Consider the following 15,083-nt stretch of genomic DNA (forward strand, 5'->3'; position numbering starts at 1 on the left):
GAAATCCCTGCTCCCCACAGAAATCCCTGCTCCACACAGAAATCCCTGCTCCACACAGAAATCACTGCTCCCCACAGAAATCCCTGCTGTACCACAGAAATCACTGCTCCCCACAGAAATCCCTGCTCCCCACAGAAATCCCTGCTCCTCACAGAAATCCCTGCTGCTCCACAGAAATCCCTGCTCCCCACAGAAATCACTGCTCCACAGAAATCCCTGCTCCCCACAGAAATCCCTGCTCCCCACAGAAATCCCTGCTGCTCCACACTCCTGACTTCCACAATCTGCAGATAAAATTGACTGTTAAATTGAGCTGTTTACTCATAGCCCAGATTTATGGCTTTATGAGCAGAGGACACAGGAGTAAATTGTTTCCTGAATAACTGTGGGGAAAGGCAGGGCAGTGCTCGGAGCTGGCAGCTCTGGCTCCAGCAGGAGCTGGAACCAGCTCAGCTGCCCCTGCAGCCCTGTGCTGCCACAGGGGTGACAATGACAAGGCAAAGGTCATCCCTTGAACAGGTTCTGCATTTTTTTCCAGGCCTGCAGCCTACATTAGAATATTCTCAGTCACATTCCCGCACACAACAGCATCCATTTGGGTCACTACAGCAGTCTGACTTTTGGCACTACAATCAAATAAGAATTTAATGTATTTTAAAGAACAGAATTAATTGTGCAGACACCCATTAACACTCAGAAACAAAGCTGTGGGCCCAGGAAACCCTCAAAAGAGCCCACAGTTGTTCTCTGCTGTGACACCAGCGGTGCTGGTGTGGGGAGCTGGGCTTCAGCAGAGCCCTGCACCCCTCTGGGCTGGGAAAAAAGGAATTTCTCCCTTCCCTCTGTCCAAGAAACCCCTCCTGACATCACTCAGCTCAACAAAGGGCCTCCAGGTACCTTCTGCAGAGGCAAGCAGGCTGGAGATGAGGAGCCCTGCATTGCTTTGAGAGCTGATTCCAGCAGTTAATTGCCTCTAAAGCCCTCACTCCACACTTAAGTTGGAATTGTTCCGTTTCAGCTTTTAGTCATTAGTTTGCATTATGGGTTTTTGCCAAGATTGGATTTTTGGAGTTTTTTGACATGAAAACATTCTCCAGCACAATGAGGGTGCCTAAAACCGTTCTGCCAAACTCATTAGCCGCAATTCCTGAAGCCTCTCCCTGTAAACATTTTTTTTATTCCCCATACAATATTTTTCTCCCTCCTCTGCCCCTTTCTGCTCTGCCAGCAGCTTTGGGAAAACAGGTCCCACATGTTTCCATGGGGGCAAAGCTTTTGGAGTCTCCTCCATGCCCAGATGTGCACACCTCTGGATCCCAGCCCTGTCCAAGGAAGCGTCCCCTCACTGGGACTGGCAGAAGTGAGACAGAAGGGATTTTATTTTCTTTTAATATTATTATTTAATATTTAATTTAATTTTTATTATTTAATAATAAATAATGTTTAATTTTTAATATTTCATATTAAACTTTCTGTTAAGGAAAGTTCCTTGGTAGGTATCTGCAAGGACAGCTCAGCAGGAAAGTGAACGTTTCAGTTTGCAAATGTGAAATAGAACAGCAACTCTGTGCCACCCTCGTGGAGACTGCAAGAGAGAGGGAACGAGGGGTAACCAAGGGGATCCAGAAGGATCCAGAACCTGCCTGCAGGGCAAAAGTGTGGAATTATAGCAACATTCAAAAAGGGAACAAAAAAAAAATGAAAAAAAGAAGGGAGGAATTTTATGAGCTTCACCTAAAAATTGCATTCACAGCCATGTTCATGAAACCATCCTTTGAGAACAGATGGTCGATAACCTAAATAATTTTTAGTTTAGGCTCCAGTTTTGCAAGGAATCTGAAATACTCTGTTTCTGTCTTGCCCTGGAAACTGGAGCTGATTAAATTAGTGTAGAAATAAGTTTTAGAGGATCTTGCCTGGACCCTTTTCTGCAGGACTTGGCACCAACATGTGGCAGCTCCAGCAGCACGGAAAGCCAGGAGCTACGGCCCATTTCTGAACAGAAACACTGCCAGAGGGAAGGGCCTCAGCTCTGCCAGAGCATCTGAGGCTCTGTTTTCCTAAAAATATCCCTTCCTGGGGAAAATGGAGCACCTGTGTAAGAGGCACCCTGAGCCATTGCTGGTTTGGGTCCCCAAAGCCACACGCTCAGAACAGACTTCACAACACGGAGCCACGAGGGCAGCCCCAGCTCTGCTGAACTCAAAGATGGTCATTAAACCACCTAAATCTTCATTTCCTGCTGCAGCACACCACCAGCCCCAGCAGATCTCTATGTGGAGCAAAGGCATTGGTTATTTATAACCACTTTCAGGCCATTTTTCAGGATGGATTTGAACTCACACCAACAAAGGTGGTAAAATCACCTTCCTTCTTCAATAATCAAGCCAGTCTACAAATGCAAAATTAATGGCATGGGATGAAAATGTTGGGCAGTTTCAAAATAAATTGTGGAAGCAGGTTACATTTAATCAAGCTGTCATGCAAATTAGCAGCCTCACTCGCTGAGGACTATTTAAAGAACTTCTTAGCTGGTGAAAATGTTTTTGGAACCACTACAGGAACAGTCTCCGTTTTGTTGAGGCACAGGAATGTTAAAAAGCTCCCCCAGCACAGGGTCAGAACATCAATCCCACCGAGCTCTGCCACATCGGGGCTGGGGGCAGCCCGAGCCAATATTCCCAGAAAATCCTGGAATCTGGGATGCTGCACACAGCTGCCAGAACAAAACACACAACCGAAAACAAAGCGAAAGGAAAAAGCAAACAAAGAAATGAAAAATACAGAAACAAAACGAAACCAACCCAAACAAACAGAACAATTATATAAACACACAATTCTCCCAGGGAGAAACTCCCAGACTGGTTTGGGTTGGTGAGGACTTTAAAGCTCAGCTCCATCCAAACCCCAGCCATGGCAGGGACAGCTCCCACTGTCCCAGGCTGCTCCAAACCCATCCAGCCTGGCCTGGGACACTGCAGGGATGCAGGGACAGCCCCAGCTGCTCTGGGAACCCAGCCCAGCCCCTCCCAGACAGGGATTTCTCTTCCACACCCAAAGCCTTTCCCAGCAGTGCTTTGGCTCCTGTCATTTATCTGCTTTTAATTCATGAAGAACGGGTTTTCTCCCCTGATCTGGGAGCGGCTGGTTCCTGGGTTTGCCCCGGGATGGGTCTGGGACCTGCTCCCCTCCATCCTGTCCCCAGCCCTGTCCCTGTCCCCAGCCCTGTCCTTGTCCCCAGCCCTGTCCCCAGCCCTGTCCCCAGCCCTGTCCCCAGCCCTGTCCCTGTCCCCAGCCCTGTCCCTGTCCCCATCCCTGTCCCCATCTCTGTCCCCATCCCTGTCCCCAGCCCTGTCCCCATCCCTGTCCCCAGCCCTGTCCCCAGCCCTGTCCCCATCCCTGTCCCCAGCCCTGTCCCCAGCCCTGTCCCCATCCCTGTCCCCAGCCCTGGCCCTGTCCCCATCCCTGTCCCCATCCCTGTCCCCATCCCTGTCCCCATCCCTGTCCCCATCCCTGTCCCCAGCGAGCTCCTCGTGCCCCAGGAGCTGTCTCTGAGCCCTGTCCATGCTGGGCTGTCCCTGCAGAGCTGCTGGCTCGGGCTGCTGTCCCCTGCTCTCCTCTCCCCCAGCTCGCTGAAGGCAGCTGCAGGGAAGGTGATTTCCTGGAATCAGATTTGTTTTTAATTCCAGAGTGATGGTTCTGGGCTGGCTGCCTTGAAAAGCTCAGTTCCTGTGAATTCCATCTACGTTTTTGATTTTGTGACTGTTTTATACACATCCAAATCCATTTTCCTTTACAAGATTAGCCGAGTGAGGGCTCGGAAGGAATATTGTTTTGAGGTATTAATGGAAATAAAGAAGTGGAATGGAAGGTTAGGGATGACTCAGTGCATTTCTTTATCCCTGAGAGTGGAGCTGGTTGTGACTCAGCGCAGAGCCAGGCCGGCAGCCAGGAATCCAGAAGGGGCTGTGGGAAGGGGATGCTCAGAAGGTGTTTGGGAAGTGATCTGGTCAGTACAGCTCCAATAAATCACAGGGAGGATCCAGCTCAGGGTAAATATCTGGGGGTGATGCTTGCAGAAACCAAACCCACAGCAAACAAAGCAGAGCTGGGGGAGGTCACCAACCCCGAGTTTGTGTGAACCCGGAGAGTGACTCTTCCTTGGCTTGAAGGGTTTATTCCTGACACCCGATCTAAACCTGCCCCCTTCAGCTCAGCACCCTCAGGGGAGGTGACACAGGTCACCAGGTGTCACCTCCCCTGTTCCTGCATCCTCTCTGCCCCCACACACCCCACACTGACCTCTCCCCCCTCCCCAGACCAGCCACATTCCCCCTGCTGCCCACCCATCTCCTCTCACCCTGGGCTGGGAGAGCTTTTCACTGCTGCCTCAGCCCCCCACATCCCCCAGCCCCACAAGTGACCCCCGTGCTCTGTGCTCAGCACCTGCACCTTCACACTGCTGGAAATGGAACATCCAGGGGATTGATGCAGGTTAAAAAAATCACAAACTAAATATGATAATTAAATTAATTTGAAACTAATTTCTGACTGTGTGCAGGACTCTTTACAAAAAATAAAGGAATAAGAAGAGCAGTGACAAAAGCTATATTTTGTTCTCTCTTCCTCTGCTCTTTAATAGTCTCTGAATGAAAAGTCTAGTACAATTTTCTAGTCCACTTGTTCCAGCCAGAGGGAAAACTGCTCGTTATAATTAGGCCACTTTCATAACAGATTCCTGCTGCCCCTCCTCCCCTGGATGTGGCCAAGGCTCTGCACCTGGAACTGCATCAGGTTTCCTCTTCCCTCGGCAGTCACTGCCCCTCCCCTGGCCACAGCTCAGGCACACAACAGCAAAGTCTGCAGAGAAACATCCCCCAAAGAGAGATCTGGGCTGGGAGGAGCTGTGAGCCCCCAGCCCTCATCACCCTGCTAAGCCCAGGGAGGGGACTCCACTCTCCAGCTCCACCTTTCTGGGAGCCCAGCTCAGGAGCAGAGGGGGAACACCAGCTCAGGAGCAGAGAACACCAGCTCAGGAGCAGAGAACAGCAGCTCAGGAGCAGAGGGGGAACACCAGCTCAGGAGCAGAGGAGGGACACCAGCTCAGGAGCAGAGGAGGAACACCAGCTCAGGAGCAGAGGAGGGACACCAGCTCAGGAGCAGAGGACACCAGCTCAGGAGCAGAGGGGGAACACCAGCTCAGGAGCAGAGGGGGAACACCAGCTCAGGAGCAGAGGGGGAACACCAGCTCAGGAGCAGAGGGGGAACACCAGCTCAGGAGCAGAGAACACCAGCTCAGGAACAGAGGAGGAACACCAGCTCAGGAGCAGAGGACACCAGCTCAGGAGCAGAGGACACCAGCTCAGGAGCAGAGGAGGGACACCAGCTCAGGAGCAGAGGAGGAACACCAGCTCAGGAGCAGAGAACACCAGCTCAGGAGCAGAGGAAGGACACCAGCTCAGGAGCAGAGGAAGGACACCAGCTCAGGAGCAGAGGAGGGACACCAGCTCAGGAGCAGAGAACACCAGCTCAGGAGCAGAGGAGGAACACCAGCTCAGGAGCAGAGGGGGAACACCAGCTCAGGAGCAGAGGACACCAGCTCAGGAGCAGAGGACACCAGCTCAGGAGCAGAGGAGGAACACCAGCTCAGGAGCAGAGAACACCAGCTCAGGAGCAGAGGAGGAACACCAGCTCAGGAGCAGAGGAGGAACACCAGCTCAGGAGCAGAGGAAGGACACCAGCTCAGGAGCAGAGGAAGGACACCAGCTCAGGAGCAGAGGGGGAACACCAGCTCAGGAGCAGAGGGGGAACACCAGCTCAGGAGCAGAGGACACCAGCTCAGGAGCAGAGGAGGAACACCAGCTCAGGAGCAGAGGAGGGACACCAGCTCAGGAGCAGAGGAGGAACAGCAGCTCAGGAGCAGAGGACACCAGCTCAGGAGCAGAGGGGGAACACCAGCTCAGGAGCAGAGGAGGGACACCAGCTCAGGAGCAGAGGAGGAGCACCAGCTCAGGAGCAGAGGACACCAGCTCAGGAGCAGAGGACACCAGCTCAGGAGCAGAGGACACCAGCTCAGGAGCAGAGGAAGGACAGCAGCTCAGGAGCAGAGGAGGAACACCAGCTCAGGGACCCTGGGATGCTCTGTGGTCACCAGCTCTCCCACAGGAGACTCCGTGGGACTCCAGGGCTGGAAAAGCAGAAACTCCAGAGGCTTTGGCCATCCCAGCCCTGTGCTGGGAAGGGCTGAGACAAGCCCTGGGGCTCCAGCAGGCATTTCCAGCTCCCTGTGTCGCTGCTCGGAGCACAGCCCTGCCCCCAGCAGCCTCTGACCAGCGGGGTTTGGGCAGGGAGGCTCTGATCCCATGGCAGATGGCACCAGGGATAATGCTCAGCTCCTCCTCATCTCTGTCACCACCTTTATCCCCACGTGCCACTCACCAAGGATCAGCTGCCACATTCAACACTCTGATCTGGCCACCCTGCTTTTCCAGCTCCACTCTGAAAGCCAGTGACACCAGTGACACTGCAGATTTACTGCAGGCCAGGGCTGTGGGGCAGCTCCTGGGCCAGGCTGGACCTTCCCAGAGCTCCTGGGCCAGGCTGGACCTTCCCAGAGCTCCTGGGCCAGGCTGAACCTTCCCAGAGCTCCTGGGCCAGGCTGGACCTTCCCAGAGCTCCTGGGCCAGGCTGGACCTTCCCAGTGGGCAGCAGCAGCCACGAGGGGCATCAGGAGAAGAGACCCAGCTCAGTCACACATCCCCCTCTGCACATCCCTGAGGATCAGGAACCAGCTCATTCCCTCTGGGATCAGGGACAGCCAGCCCTGGCTCTGCCCCATTCCCAGCCCCATTCCCATTCCCATTCCCAGCCCCATTCCCAGCCCATCCCAGCCCCATTCCCATTCCCATTCCCAGCCCATCCCAGCCCCATTCCCAGCCCATTCCAGCCCCATTCCCAGCCCCATTCCCAGCCCCATTCCCAGCCCATTCCAGCCCCATTCCCAGCCCCATTTCCAGCCCCATTCCAGCCCCACAGGAGCAGTCCCCAGACCCCTGAGATCCTCTCCCTGGGACACTGGCTGCACTCAGCTCTCACACACGATGGCAAGGAGAAAGTCATTAAGTCTCTGCTTTCTCCTCAACAAAACAGCCCTTTGGAACAAATCCCAGTTTTCATCCCTTACTGACTCCTTGTTTTGCTAGTTCCTCTGCAGAGCAGCTGAAACGTTCACCATCATTTAAAATGATAAATTATTTTAATTTGCACTGAATTTATTTATTATTGCTGCACAGACAAGAGGCAAGTGCCATAATGTGGTTGCTTAATAATTGGCAGGGATTGGAAATGGGAAATTCTTATGCAAACAACAGCTTCATTTACTGAGGGGTGTGCAGAGGAGCCTGCACGTCCCACGGTCACACTTCAGGAGTGAAACTCCACACAGCCAAAGGATTTATGACCCCAAATTGCACCAGAATATCGAGAGAATGGAAGTCAAGAAATGCACCTTTTGAAATCATAAAGGAAAGAAGGGAACTTTTCTACTTCTCACACTCCCCCAGGCAGCAGTGCCTGTGCTCACAGCCGTGCCCAGCTGGGGGGACTGGAATGAGTCCAGAGCATTTCCAAATCCCAATTCCCAATAAACTCACTGTCCACCCGTTCTCCCCCCGCTGCAGAACTTCCTTCCCAAATGTTCTGTTCTCAGTAACACAAATGGCAGTGGATGGATGTCTGGCACAGCTTTCCCAGCCCACCTTAGGCAAAGGCTCTCAGCTGTAAAGGATGGCTCTTCTTGGAAAAGAAGGCAAAACTGGAAAATCCCAACCTCCAAAAGTCACTGGCCCCTCAGTAATTTAAATATTAATTAGGCACCCACACCCTCCTGAGGATCTGATCCCTTTTGGATGCAAAGATTGTTTGTCAGAGGTGCCCTGGCCCCACAGGCTCCACAGCCATTCCCACCTGAGAAGCTGCCCCGGGAATCCTTGGGATTCCACAGCTCGGGAATTACCAGAGGGAGCTCCCAGAATAAATCCATGAGATTACACAGAGCCCTGAGGCTGCAGGGGATGCTGGTGCTGGCACTGCCCCGGCACACTGGGGACATGGGGTCACTGTCCTTGCATGGGGACACGGGGTCACTGTCCCTGCATGGGGACATGGGGTCACTGTCCCTGCATGGGGACACGGGGTCACTGTCCCTGCATGAGTACCCCAGCCCTGGACACAGACACTGATGTCCCCCAGGACTCACTGATGTCCCCCAGGACACACTGATGTCCCCCAGCCCCAGGACACACTGATGTACCCCAGGACACACTGATGTCCCCCAGGACACACTGATGTCCCCCAGCCCCAGGACACACTGATGTCCCCCAGCCCTGGACACAGACACTGATGTACCCCAGGACACACTGATGTCCCCCAGCCCTGCTCCTGCTGTCCCTGCCAGCCTCGGGGACAGCAGCCCCAGCCCCAGGTTTAACCCTTTGTGCAGAGAACCCACGCTGTTGTACAGAGCACACTCCCTAAACTCCATAAGCACACACTGCTAAAAGATCTGCTGCTTTTTTAAAAGCCATGACAGCTTCTAAAGCCCAATTTGCTGCGCTGACACAACGTAAAGGTGCTGTAAAGGTACTCTCACTTAGCCTCGTTCTCATTACCTGAGAGCTTTGAGGAAAACAAAACGCACGATAAAAACCTTTACTCGCTAAAAACCCCTTTTGATCATGTGCAGCTCCGCACACTCGGATCCCCAGGGGCTCCAGGCTGGCTGTGCAGGCAGTGCTGGCAGTCCCTGCTCCCCCAGAGCCACAGCGGCCGTGCCCAGAGCAGCTCCAGCGCCAGGAGACCATTCCTGATCCTCCCTTTGCTGCGGCAGGAACGCGTCTGGCTGCCCTGCTGAGCTCCCCTGTCCTCCCCACACCTTGACATGAGCTCCCCTGTCCTCCCCACACCTTCCACACCATCCTGAGGAGAGCTCCCCTGTCCTCCCCACACCTTCCACACCATCCTGAGGAGAGCTCCCCTGTCCTCCCATCCTCTTCCTGCCCTGCTGAGCTCCCCTGTCCTCCCCACACCCTGACATGAGCTCCCCTGTCCTCCCCACACCTTCCACACCATCCTGAGGAGAGCTCCCCTGTCCTCCCATCCTCTTCCTGCCCTGCTGAGCTCCCCTGTCCTCCCCACACCTCCTTCCACATCATCCTCCTGATGTGAGCTCCCCTGTCCTCCCCACACCTTCCTGCCGTGCTGTGCTGAGCTCTCCTGTCCTCCCCACATCCTGATGTGTGTTCCTCTGTCCTCCCCACATCCTCTTCCACACCCTGACATGAGTTCCCCTGTCCTCCCCACATCCCCTCCCCACACCCTGACATGAGTTCCCCTCTCCTCCCCACACCCTGACATGAGTTCCCCTCTCCTCCCCACTTCCCCATCCCACTCCCCACGAGGGGGGAGCAGTCGCTCCCAGCCGGAGGTGGCCTCTGCTCCCCACGAGTGTCCAGCCCTGCTCTGGGGCAGGCAGGGAGGGGACAGGGGAGGGGACACAGGAGGGGACAGGAGAAGGGGGACACAGGCTGTCCCTGCCAGCTCCCTGCCTCGGGCTCTGCATTTGCCACCTCTCCGAGCACCCTCCTGTCCCGGAGCCGCCGCTCTGCCAGCAGCGATGGATGTGCTGGAGCACAGAGCATTCCCTGCTCACGGGGCATCCTCCTCCTCCTCACAGAGCATCCTCCTCCTCACGGGGCATCCCCTCCTCACAGAGCATCCTCCTCCTCACAGAGCATTCCCTCCTCACGGGGCATCCCCCTCCTCACAGAGCATCCCCTCCTCCTCCTCCTCACAGGGCACCTTGCGAAGGGTCACAAAGCTGGAAGGGAAGCCCAGCTCTGGAAACACAGCCCGGTTCTGGAAACAAACACAGCCCCGGTTCTGGAAACAAACACAGCCTGGTTCTGGAAACAAACACAGCCTGGTTCTGGAAACAAACACAGCCCCGGTTCTGGAAACAAACACAGCCCGGTTCTGGAAGCACAGCCCCGGTTCTGGAAGCACAGCCCGGTTCTGGAAGCACAGCCCAGTTCCTGAACTCCTGCCAGTCCACAGCAATTTATTCTTTTAATAAAACCGTGTTTTTAGAACTTGCTGGCTCCTTCCTCGTGTGTTATCATAAAACCTTAACCGGCTGCCTGGGAAGAATGCAGAAAGGATGCAGGATGGAATTCCACTGCTGAGAATCAGCGGCTTCCCAAAATTATTCTGCCATGCAAAACAAGTGCGTTAGTGACAGAATTCCTTACAACTTCAGCAAACACAAACAGCGTTGGGACTGCGGGGATCCATCACCCATTGAAACCAAACAAAAGGGAGCAAGCTTTAATTACTGAGCCTGCAGAAATAACTCATCACAGACAGAACTCCTTGGTAAGGAGGGGTTTTCTTTCAAATCCCCACGCTGAGCAGTTTCTGTACCAAAGCAGGTGCCCAGAGACATCCTTGGCAAACCTTCTCCTCCATCAGTCCCTCGGGAAGGGACACGTGGGCACCGTGACTGGTGTTGGGGAGTGCTGGTGTGCACCCCTGGACAATCCCAGCGCCCCTGTGCCACCCCTGGACAATCCCAGCGCCCCTGTGCCACCCCTGGGACAATCCCAGCGCCCCAGTGCCACCCCTGTGCCACCCCTGGGACAATCCCAGCGCCCCAGTGCCACCCCTGTGCCACCCCAGTGCCACCCCTGGACAATCCCAGCACCCCAGTGCCACCCCTGGACAATCCCAGCACCCCAGTGCCACCCCTGTGCCACCCCAGTGCCACCCCTGGACAATCCCAGCACCCCAGTGCCACCCAGGCCCCAGCAAAGCCCCTCGGGGGTCAGGGTGGCTCTGGGTGGGCAGCAGCAGCAGGCTGGGGGTGTCCCCAGGACAGCCACGCTCCAGGACTGGCACAGGGGGGAATGACCCTCCCGGTGCCCCTGCAGCACCAGGGACATTCTGTGTGTCCCACCCCAACACACTGATTGCTCTGATACACAATTACACCAATTAACCATTTCCAGCGAGGGAGCTGAACCTGGTGTTAGCACACAGAGGCTTCTCCTGGAAACCCTCAGCAGCCCAAGGAGCCCCTGCTCCCCATCCTCAGGCGAGACAAGGAAACCCTGGCGTGAGAGCTGGGTTAGACTGGGTTAGACAGCTTAGACTGGGACCCAGCTCACCCTGAGCCCGACTCAGCTCTGCCCCTCCTCAGCACAGAGCAGGACTCGAGAGCCAGAGTTTGTCCCCGGTCCCAGCGGGCAGCCCGGGCCAGCCCCGGTGCTGTCACCTCCGGGCACAGCCCCGGGAGAGCCCCGGGACAGCCCCGGGACAGCCCCGGGACAGCCCCGGGAGAGCCCCGGGACAGCCCCGGCACAGCCCCAGCCCAGCCCCGGGACAGCCCCGGCACAGCCCCGGGACAGCCCCGGGACAGCCCCGGGACACACCGGGACACACCGGGACACACCGGGACACACCGGGACACACCGGGCACACACACCGGGACACACCGGGACACACCGGGCACACACCCCGGTCTGTCCCGGGCACACAAAACCGGCTGCCCTCGCACTCACGGGCCGGGTGTTTTGGAGCCCTGGCTGGCAGGGGGGATGAAGCCGGAGCAGGGGGGGATGAAGCAGGGGGAGGATGAAGCCGGAGCAGGGGAGGCTGGAGCCGGAGCAGGGGAGGCTGAGGCCGGAGCAGGGGGGGATGAAGCCGGAGCAGGGGAGGCTGGAGCCGGAGCAGGGGGAGGATGAAGCCGGAGCAGGGGGAGGATGAAGCCGGAGCAGGGGGAGGATGAAGCCGGAGCAGGGGAGGCTGAGGCCGGAGCAGGGGGGGACAATCACCAGGTGCTGGCCCCGGGAGCCCCCGGCCACCCTGCCGGGAGAGCCCGGGAGCTGCAGGGCACAGCGAGAGCAGGGGCTGAGCTCAGCTGGCTCCGGAGCTGGGAGCACAAACTCCATTTGCAGCACCCAAGGGGCTTTTCCCAGCTCGCTGGAGCTCGTGTTTAAACAAAGGGCGATTTCCACCGCCTCCGATGGCTACAGCAATGAGTTCAGCGCACACGAGCTGTATTTCCAGCCCCAGCGTGGGGCAGGGACAGGGGCAGAGGTGATGGGCAGAGGTGATGGGCAGGAGGCTCGGGATGCAGAGCCTGCGGCTGCTGCTCCTCTCTCCCATTGCCCCTTCCACGCTGCCAGCTTAGAACGGAGTAAGGCCGGGTTTAAAGCGAGCCGAGGGCACGGGGAGCGAGGGGAGCGAAGCTGGGGCTCACACACAACATCCCAGCATCCCGGGGCTCACACACAGCATCCCAGCATCCCGGGGCTCACACACAGCATCCCAGCATCCCGGGGCTCACACACAACATCCCAGCATCCCGGGGCTCACACACAGCATCCCAGCATCCCGGGGCTCACACACAACATCCCAGCATCCCGGGGCTCACACACAACATCCCAGCATCCCGGGGCTCACACACAGCATCCCAGGGCTCACACACAACATCCCAGCATCCCAGGGCTCACACACAACATCCCAGCATCCCGGGGCTCACACACAACATCCCAGCATCCCGGGGCTCACACACAGCATCCCAGCATCCCGGGGCTCACACACAGCATCCCAGCATCCCGGGGCTCACACACAGCATCCCAGCATCCCGGGGCTCAGCAGCGCTGCCAGCGTCCGCTGCCGCTCCGCACGGAGCTCACCGGGCCCTCCCTCCCTCCCTCCCTTCCCAGGGAGACCCAGGAGATGCTGCCAGCCCGGAGCTCCCATCGCATCTCCCTAACACTCCCAGCTCGGAGCCCCAGGCCGGGATGTGCTGCAGCCGAGCCCCGGAGCTCACAGCGCCCTTCAGAGGGGAGCTCAAACACATCCACACCCAACAGAGGTTAGCAGTGGCCGGCTATGGCTTATCAGCCTGGGAAAACATCGAGTTACTGCCCCTGCAGCACTGCAAATGAACCACTCTCCAATTCTTCCTTCCTTTGATTCTCCATTTGCGCCACAGAAAGCACGAGGACCTGAGCACGTCTCAAAATACAGAGGATAATTGAGGTACACATAAAAACCACTTGTCAGCTGCCCTACATAGACATCTACTGTATTTTCAGGAGCTACTACAACAGGAGCAGCCTAAAAACGCTTCCAGATCCCTACGGGAAATGCCTCGTGCAGCATTTGACAGCAGACTGTTGGATCATTAGGAATGCTTATGGATAAAATGCATTGTAACCTGGAGATTCCTGTGGCAGCCCAACAAAAACCAGACACTTCATAGCCGAGGGGTGCTGCTCATGAAATCACGGATTTCTCAGCAGCCAGCAGCCTCAACCGACTGCAGCCGAATTGCAGAGAAGGGGAAAATGGGGGTTCTGAACTACAGCAGGATCAAGGCAAAAGTGCAACACAAGGATGAAAAGTTACAGCGGGGGCTGGGGGAATGGTTCGGGCAAGGCACAGGATTGCAGAACACAAACCAGAAGGAAAGGTTCGAGTCCATTGTGGTGTCTGAGTGCTGGTAAACAGCTTTTGCTCCAGTCAAGAGATGAGGAGCCCAGGGTCCATGAGGAGAGGCAGGAACAGAGCCACGGGAAGCACAAAACCTGCTCGTGGCGTGGGGCCAGCGTTCCAATCGTGGGCAAATACAGAACTACGTATCAAAATAAATAATCCCGATTTATCCTGCGCTCCCGGCAGGGTTCCATCGTCCTCTCCCTGCCACAGCCCCGCGCCGCTCGCCCCGCAGAGCCCCCGGCCGCTGTCGGGAGCCAGAACCGCATCGTTTCACCCCAACAACCCATTTCTAAACTTCCAGCAACAGCCAGGGCTTCCTAAATAGAGTTTAAAAAGGGCAAAACCGCGGAAGAAAAGCACGCCGGGGCCCGGCGAGCGGCCCGGAGCCGCAGGGCTGCGGGAGCGCTGGGGATGGATGAGCTCCCGCATCCCCCGGAGCAGCCCCGGGCCGAGCCCCGCCGCAGCGAGCCCGCCGGGCCCGGGGCTCCTCGGGGATGCTGCGGCAGCCGCGGCGCTCGCCGCTCGCATCCCTCCCGCCCGCAGCCTCCTCCTACCTCAGCACGGCCGTGTCCCCTTTCCTGACCACCAGATTGTCCACGGCAGAGCCCGGGAAGTCTCCGCCCGGCGCGGCGAGTCTCCCGGGAGGAAGGAACCAGCAAAGGCCGAGGAAAACGACGGCCAGGCAGCGGTGGGAGCCCCCGGCGCCCCGCAGCAGCGGCACCATCTCCGCTCCGCGCCGGCCCCCGCGGCCGAGAGCGAGCGAGCGCGGCTGCTCCGGGCAGGGCGGCCCCGGCTGGGCTCGGCGGAGCGCGGCTGCTCCCGGGCGGCCGCCGCAGCATCCAGCGAGGAGCGAGGGAGCGCGCCCGCTCCGCTCCGCGCGGCGCCGGGCGGTCCCCGCTGCCAGCCCCGTTGCCACGCAGCCGTCGCCTTGGCAACCGGCCCGGCGGCGGAGGGATGCTCGGCCCTCCGTGCCGGGCCGCCCGCTCCGCCCTCCCCGGCATCCCGGCCCCCCCGAGCCCCGGCCCACCCACCCCGCAGGGAGCGGAGCGACAGCCGGCACACCGCGCTGGGAGCGGCACCGCCGGCTCCGGGCCCTGGGACCTGCTGGAAGCTCCAGACCTTTCTGGAACAGAGGGTTCCCACTCTGGCACTCCCATTTCCTAATATTCTACCTAGAAAAAAAAAAAAAAATTAAAAAAACAAACCAAAAAAGACTCTAGGCTAGAGACCTTCACCAAAAAGCAAATAAAGCACTGACAGGTTGTTTCCCCAAATTCTACCAGGAAAGCCAAAGACCTTTACCGAGGAGAAAGAAGAATCACCAACGGATCATTTCCTAAAATTGTCACAAGACATTTGGAGATCCTCACCAAGGAGCTGGAACCCACTGATCTGTTATTTCCCACAGTTCTACCAGGGCATCTAGAGACCTTTGCCAAGGACCTAAAATCCACTGAAAGATTCTTCCGGGATGTTTAGAAGCCTTCACCAAGGAACAAAAATCCATTGACAGATTACTT

General features: G+C 57.1%; 1 protein-coding gene across 3 annotated transcripts in view; it reads right to left on the reverse strand.

Moving 5' to 3' along the window:
• The window catches only part of NEGR1 (neuronal growth regulator 1), a 171,374-nt gene extending 156,916 nt beyond the window's left edge, over nucleotides 1-14,458 (reverse strand). For 2 of the 3 annotated variants that reach the window (XM_086841498.1, XM_086841497.1), the window contains exon 1: nucleotides 14,118-14,422. In XM_086841498.1, the coding sequence (XP_086697624.1) occupies nucleotides 14,118-14,287 (170 nt within the window). In that variant the 5' untranslated portion in view covers nucleotides 14,288-14,422. Of the gene's footprint in view, nucleotides 1-14,117 lie in introns of all 3 variants that reach the window. The other variant, XM_086841499.1, reaches the window with a different exon arrangement.
• Between the last annotated feature and the right edge of the window lie 625 nt (nucleotides 14,459-15,083).

This window comes from Cyanistes caeruleus, chromosome 9 (genome assembly GCF_971803275.1).
Source record: "Cyanistes caeruleus chromosome 9, bCyaCae1.hap1.1, whole genome shotgun sequence".
Taxonomy (NCBI): Eukaryota; Metazoa; Chordata; class Aves; order Passeriformes; family Paridae; genus Cyanistes; species Cyanistes caeruleus.